At 50.6% G+C, this 7,056-nt stretch overlaps 1 protein-coding gene across 1 annotated transcript; it reads left to right on the top strand.

The window, feature by feature from the left end:
* Window positions 1-5,543: 5,543 nt before the first annotated feature.
* LOC134848637 (uncharacterized) lies at window positions 5,544-6,772 on the top strand. The gene is made up of 2 exons (XM_063866155.1): window positions 5,544-5,884; window positions 5,929-6,772. The coding sequence occupies exons 1-2, from the start codon at window positions 5,544-5,546 to the stop codon at window positions 6,770-6,772; spliced, it is 1,185 nt and encodes a 394-aa protein (XP_063722225.1).
* Window positions 6,773-7,056: the final 284 nt, after the last annotated feature.

The raw sequence follows: 7,056 nt of genomic DNA, 5'->3' as shown, positions 1-7,056 counted from the left end.
AGATTCGTCGTCTTTTGTAGAGATTCAGTTCAGTACTTCATCGGATCTCTGTTAAACGTTCCGGTCTACTCCCTGCAGTTTCTTTCATCACTACCCTTCAGGTTATAATTGAACAATTTCACCAAGTTTCAGGCCATATCCAGGTTCTCTTTTTCTGAGACTCTTTAAAGACAGGAAGAAAAGAGGCTTGCTCAATATTTTGCCAACCGGTTCCCGCAGAAGTTTAGAGATTCCACAGATTAAATAGAATTTTAGTACTTTTTTTCCTCTGTTTCTGTGTCACACATTACATTCTAAGAACTCGCTTTACGGCTGTCGTGACTGCATCTTTGGGAATTAGCAAGACTCGCTTACAGGCACCGGGTCTTATTTCTAACTGGAATAACTGATAGATCCGACTAAACTGGGATTTGCCTTGCTTGTCAAAATTATTCGTTGGCATATTGGTACAAAAGCAAGGTATCAGTTTCTGCCTCGCCTATGGTTTTCCATTTCATTTGGTATGTTCAGCATCTGCATGTGTTTTAAAAAGATCCGTGACAAGTGTACAGTCTAAGCACTCAATTGCTTTTAGGTGGGAGTCTATTCTCGAATGGTGGCATTCACATGCACGTGCAACCATGTGACTGCTGTCATCATGCTCTTGACAATTATTTTCAAGAAATAAGCTTGATCAGAGAAAGTCCAAGGTTGAAAAATTCCACGCTGTCCCAGGCCGACTTAGAATTCCAGGTAGCCGTCCAGTTTTCAATTGAACAAAATTATTTGCATTTGCCTGATTTCAAGATATTTTCTATTCAAATGATTCAGTTTCATACATTTTTCAGAGATTTATATTCCTCCACGTTGATAATTGCCAATTTAATGTGTCGAAATTTGCAATTAATTTGCTAGTCCATGGTCTAACCGTGTTTAACAGAAGTGAAAAAGTGAATTAAAACAATATTTTGAGTTTTTCCCGACATATACTCCAACAACAACATGGCCGACCCGAGAGGAGTACCTTTACGAGGTGCACCGGATTCAACACGAAACCTCCTCTTCAGTGGATATCGCCATCCGAGACAGATCAGCGATCTGGAAGAAAACTCACCCATTGCCGGGTTTTATAGGAGGCAGAGGCATGGCTCCAGCACATGACCTCTGCCGCTTGTTAGAAGCTGGAGACATCAAAAGCAACCCCGGTCCCACCCAATGCCACCACTGCAGTGTGACCCTCCGCAGTGGACTGCCCCACTTCTCCTGTGCCACCACCACCTGTATAGCAAGATGCCACAAGAAGACAGAGTGCAGCGGTGTCTCGCGCTACAGCACCACACAGGAGTGGAAGTGCACAGAACATGGCGGTCGCACTACCACTCCCGTGGTCAGCACAGTGCCCTCCCCACTTCCCACAAACTGCGTAGTATGTAAGAGAGCCTTCAGGGCCAGAAAACGGTCCCTGTCCTGCGAGGACGACAGCTGCTTCGCTCAGTGCCACCTGAAGAAGAGCTGCAGCAATCTCTCCAGGTACTCACCTGAAACCTGGTTGTGCCCTTGCCACTCCGCACCAACCAGTCCAGCGAAGAGGACCATTGCCGGCAGAGACGCGAGCAGCGGAACGCAGATGGTATTAAACTGAAGATGCAGGAGCTCGCTGCCAGAGTTAAAAAGCTAGACATGCTCAACCATATACCGCCTCTCCAAGAAGAAATAGATCAATGTGACGAACATCTATATCGCTCCCAACAGAGAAGTAAACACTGAGGAACTGCTCGTCCTCGACAACCTCCCGTCCGGCTTCGACTGCCCTTCGCATCTTACAGTGGAACGCAGATGGTATTAAACTGAAGATGCAGGAGCTCGCTGCCAGAGTTAAGGAGCTAGACATGCTCAACCATATACCGCCTCTCCAAGAAGAAATAGATCAATGTGACGAACATCTATATCGCTCCCAACAGAGAAGTAAACACTGAGGAACTGCTCGTCCTCGACAACCTCCCGTCCGGCGTCGACTGCCCTTCGCATCTTACAGTGGAACGCAGATGGTATTAAACTGAAGATGCAGGAGCTCGCTGCCAGAGTTAAGGAGCTAGACATGCTCAACCATATACCGCCTCTCCAAGAAGAAATAGATCAATGTGACGAACATCTATATCGCTCCCAGCAGAGAAGTAAACACTGAGGAACTGCTCGTCCTCGACAACCTCCCGTCCGGCGTCGACTGCCTTTCGCATCTTACAGTGGAACGCAGATGGTATTAAACTGAAGATGCAGGAGCTCGCTGCCAGAGTTAAGGAGCTAGACATGGTCAACCATATACCGCCTCTCCAAGAAGAAATAGATCAATGTGACGAACATCTATATCGCTCCCAACAGAGAAGTAAACACTGAGGAACTGCTCGTCCTCGACAACCTCCCGTCCGGCGTCGACTGCCCTTCGCATCTTACAGTGGAACGCAGATGGTATTAAACTGAAGATGCAGGAGCTCGCTGCCAGAGTTAAGGAGCTAGACATGCTCAACCATATACCGCCTCTCCAAGAAGAAATAGATCAATGTGACGAACATCTATATCGCTCCCAACAGAGAAGTAAACACTGAGGAACTGCTCGTCCTCGACAACCTCCCGTCCGGCGTTGACTGCCCTTCGCATCTTACAGTGGAACGCAGATGGTATTAAACTGAAGATGCAGGAGCTCGCTGCCAGAGTTGAAAAGCTAGACATGCTCAACCATATACCGCCTCTCCAAGAAGAAATAGATCAATGTGACGAACATCTATATCGCTCCCAACAGAGAAGTAAACACTGAGGAACGGCTCGTCCTCGACAACCTCCCGTCCGGCTTCGACTGCCCTTCGCATCTTACAGTGGAACGCAGATGGTATTAAACTGAAGATGCAGGAGCTCGCTGCCAGAGTTAAGGAGCTAGACATGCTCAACCATATACCGCCTCTCCAAGAAGAAATAGATCAATGTGACGAACATCTATATCGCTCCCAACAGAGAAGTAAACACTGAGGAACTGCTCGTCCTCGACAACCTCCCGTCCGGCGTCGACTGCCCTTCGCATCTTACAGTGGAACGCAGATGGTATTAAACTGAAGATGCAGGAGCTCGCTGCCAGAGTTAAGGAGCTAGACATGGACGTTGCGATCAACCAGGAGTCCAAAATCAGAGCCAAGGACAAGACCACCAAGATCGACGGCTACAGTTGCGTCAGAGTAGACCGTCCAGGAGGCAAAGTCGGAGGCGGTTTGCTGACCTTCATCAAGGGAAGACGTCGCGTTTGAGTCCCGCAAGTGCTGTAATCGCCAAACTGGCAATGTGTAATCATGCTCAACCATATACCGCCTCTCCAAGAAGAAATAGATCAATGTGACGAACATCTATATCGCTCCCAACAGAGAAGTAAACACTGAGGAACTGCTCGTCCTCGACAACCTCCCGTCCGTCGTCGACTGCTTTTTCGGAGGGGATGTCAACGCCCACTCCCACCTCTGGGACCTGCATCAACCCCCGGACAGCAGAGGGAACCGCATTGATGAGTGAATGGCAGAAAACGACCTCATGTGCGCCAACGACGGTACCCCCACCCGCAATCCGCAATAACAGAGGGACAACAGGAGAGAACTCGCCCGACACCTTCCTCGTCCACACCCGTTGGAGGTCCAGAACTGAATGGACAGTGGGAGAGTGTCTAGGATTTGACCACCTACCAATGGTGATCAACCTGCGCTGCAAGGTAGGCCTGTTCCCTCAAGCTCCGAAACCCGCCCGCTGGAAGACGAAAAACGTCAACTGGAACGCCTTCAATGAAGCCTTAGAGTCGGATGTCGCCCTCTGGGAAATCCTCCCAACCATCGGAGCCAGCGTGAAGAGATTCACGGAAGCACTCACGGAGGTGGGCAAAGCCCACGTCGGGAAAACCAAACCTGGCAAAAGGAAGAAAGTTGGTTTGTCTCTCAGTGTGCGCCTTCTTGTGAAGAAGAGGAGCAACCTCCGAAAGCTCGTCCGCACCCGTCGCGAAGAATGGGTTGCAGCTTGTGGTGAGGTTGCCTCGGTCGTGGAACAAGAGAAAGAGAAGAGCTGGACAGAATTTGTGGAAACACTGGAAAACCAGAAGGACTACGCGAAGACCTGGTGCGTCGTTGGTGTCATCAGCGATAGCTCGGACTCTTGCAGCCCGAACGAATCTATTGGGGTCGGAGCCAAGATCCTGACCAGCAACCCTTCCAAGGCAGATGGCTTTGCGGCTCATTACGCCAAAGTCAGCAAAGTCAGCTTCTCGGCAGAAGAAAGAAGCAGGATCCGCCTTGCGAAACGCACAGTGAACAGCCCCAGTGCAGACGACAGCACCACAGCAGACTTCTCGATAGTCGACCTGAATCGTGCCCTGAAAAAAATGACGAACTGTGGAGCAGCCGGCTCCGACGAGGTCCCGCCGACCTTCTTGAAGAACCTTGGTACCCATGCCATGACTGAACTCCTCCGCGTCTTCAACATGTCGTTCAGAGAGGCAGTTGTCCCCCAAGTTTGGCAAAATGCGGTCATCATCCCGCTGCTCAAGTCCGGCAAACCTGCTAGTAGTATTGAGTCTTACCGGTCAGTCAGTTTAACTTCCTGCATTGTGAAGTTATTGGAGAGGATGATATTTCACCACCTCTACAACCTCGCAGAGTCCCGGGGCATGTGTTGCCATACCCAGGCCGGGTTCCGGAAAAACCGCAATTGCGAAGATCAGCTGATTAGGATCTCTCAAAACATTAGCGACGGATTCCAGGAATGTAAACCCAAGCGCACTGTCATGGCCCTGCTGGACTTGTCCCGTGCCTATGACAGGGTTTGGAAAGAGCACCTCCTGCTGTGCTTGTTCGAGAGCGGAGTCCCTCAGTCTTTCATCCGCTGGATTTAGGCCTTCCTCAGAAACCGACAATTCCGCGTCCTGTCTAATGGTAGCCTCAGCAGAACCCGTTGGTTGATCCACGGAGTCCCGCAAAGTGCAGTGTTATCGTCTATGCTGTTCCTCTTTTACATTAACTCCGTAGCCGACGTCATTCCCAAAGATGTGCTAAACTCAGTCTTCGCAGACGACCTCACGATCTGGACCAGCGACCACAACAAGGAGACCGCCCAGCGGAGAGTCCAAGAAGCAGTTAAGAACATCGAGTCCTGGTGCCGCAGCAAGGAGATGCTCATTAGCGACAAGAGTGTCGTCACCTTCTTCTCGGCAGCGTCCTGTGACTCCAAGTGGGTCCCGTCCCTCAACATGAACAACCTGCCAATGAAGTTCAACCCTGCTCCGAAGCTCCTCGGCCTTTACATGAACCGGACCCTCTCGTTGCAATAACACGTTAAATATGTTGTTAGGAAAGTCGAGAAACGCTGCAACCTCCTAGCTTGCCTTGGCAACACTGTCTCGGGATGGAAGAAGCGCCCCATGCGCAGCGTCTACCTGGCAACTCAGCGAGCATCTTGGACTACGCCGCCCCTGCCGTGGAACATCGGATTCCAGGAAGAAGGGACCCAGGAGTGGGACCCGGCCGTGGATTGTCAAGACGCAAATGGACCGCTTGGAGAGAGCGCAGAACCAAGCTCTTTGTCGCATCACCGGTCAGACCGCCTCCTCTCCTGTGGAAGCCCTCCGCATCGAAGCGGGCCTGTCCAGCTGTGAGACAGTCTCCCGGCAGCTGATAGCCACCTCCAGGGAGAAAGCGCTTAGATGTTCTCCGAGCCACCCTAGACGCCTCGCTCTCGAAGGCGAACAGAGACACAGGCTCTGCCGCGACAGCTGGCGCGAGAGCAGCAAGAGGTTAGAGGCCTCACTCCCAGAAGGACTAGCCCCCAGAGAACCGCTTACTGGCCCTACTGAGCACCTGTGGACCGCCAACCCGAGGAGTGGCCCGTGAGCTCCACACTGGTTGGAGGCAACAGAACTAACAATGCCAGGACCGGCGCCATCCGAGTCATCCGTGAGAGTGAGGCCAAGTGGGTGATCTACACAGACGGATCAGCCTCTGAAAGTACCCACTTTGGCGGGTCTGCGATGGTTGTGACCCAAGGCGACCCGGAGAATCCGGTCACGATTGACAACATGAAAACCAAAGGAAGGATCCTCACATCTTCCTATGAAGAAGAGAAAGAGGCCATGGATAGCGCAATCAAGTGGCTGGAAAAGAACACCGTTGAAGAACACGACAAGGTACTGATCTGCACCGACTCCCAGTCTCTGACCGCCGCTCTGGACAATGAAAGCCCTGATAATGCCTCCTTGTGCCGTCGGCTGGATGCGATGGACCGCCACATCGACATCCAATGGGTCCCGGGCCACATGGACATTCCCGGGAACGAACTCGCCGACAAATTTGCCAACGAAGCCACAAAACTCGGAGACGACGCCCAACCTACAGGACTGAAAGCTGCCAAAGCAGTAATCAAACGAACCCTGAAAGACAAACTGCCCTCCCATGCCAGGACAAGAGCTGTGTACGCCAACCACTCTACCGCCAAGGACGAGAAAACGCTGATCAATAGAAGAGACGCGAACATGTTAGCGAGACTGAGAGTGGGACACAGCATGCAACTGGCAGGATATCGTCACCTCATGGACCCAACAACAGACCCAGGATGCCCAAAATGCCTCCAAGATAACCAAACCATGGAACACTGGTTACTCGAAAGTCCAGCAACTCTCAGCACCCGACAATCCATATTTGGCGACACCAACACCAAGCTTTCAGTCCTTACCGACCTTCAGATCAAGGCGATCGAGCTGGCGAAGCGCTGCCTCTGAGCACGCTTCGGCTCCTACACACAAAAAAAGAAGAAGACAACAACAGGGAATAATGCAAAGGTCAATTTACGCAAGTTTTCAAAAAAAATTCGGAAAGAAAGTCTCGCGAAAGTCTTAAATGGTTGTTACTACAGTGGAAGAAAAAAAACGCGTTCTGCGTGTTGTAATTTTTTTTGTAAAAAAGTAGCTTACATCAAGAAAAAAGCCGGATTAATATTTTTCAAACTCATTTTTCTTCAAAAAAGCATTATCAGACGACAAATTAATGTTTCATAGCTTGTATC

This window comes from Symsagittifera roscoffensis, chromosome 6, assembly GCF_963678635.1.
Source record: "Symsagittifera roscoffensis chromosome 6, txSymRosc1.1, whole genome shotgun sequence".
Taxonomy (NCBI): domain Eukaryota; kingdom Metazoa; phylum Xenacoelomorpha; order Acoela; family Convolutidae; genus Symsagittifera; species Symsagittifera roscoffensis.
Note: the sequence above shows the minus strand (reverse complement) of the source record. Positions and strands in the feature narration are given on the sequence as shown.

Bases quoted from the DNA above. Each gene is read 5' to 3' on its own strand.
- LOC134848637 (XM_063866155.1), top strand. From the start codon at position 5,544: ATGGACCGCTTGGAGAGAGCGCAGAACCAAGCTCTTTGTCGCATCACC. The intron at 5,885-5,928 runs GTGAGCTCCACA...TAACAATGCCAG, and splicing joins GCCAACCCGAGGAGTGGCCC to GACCGGCGCCATCCGAGTCA.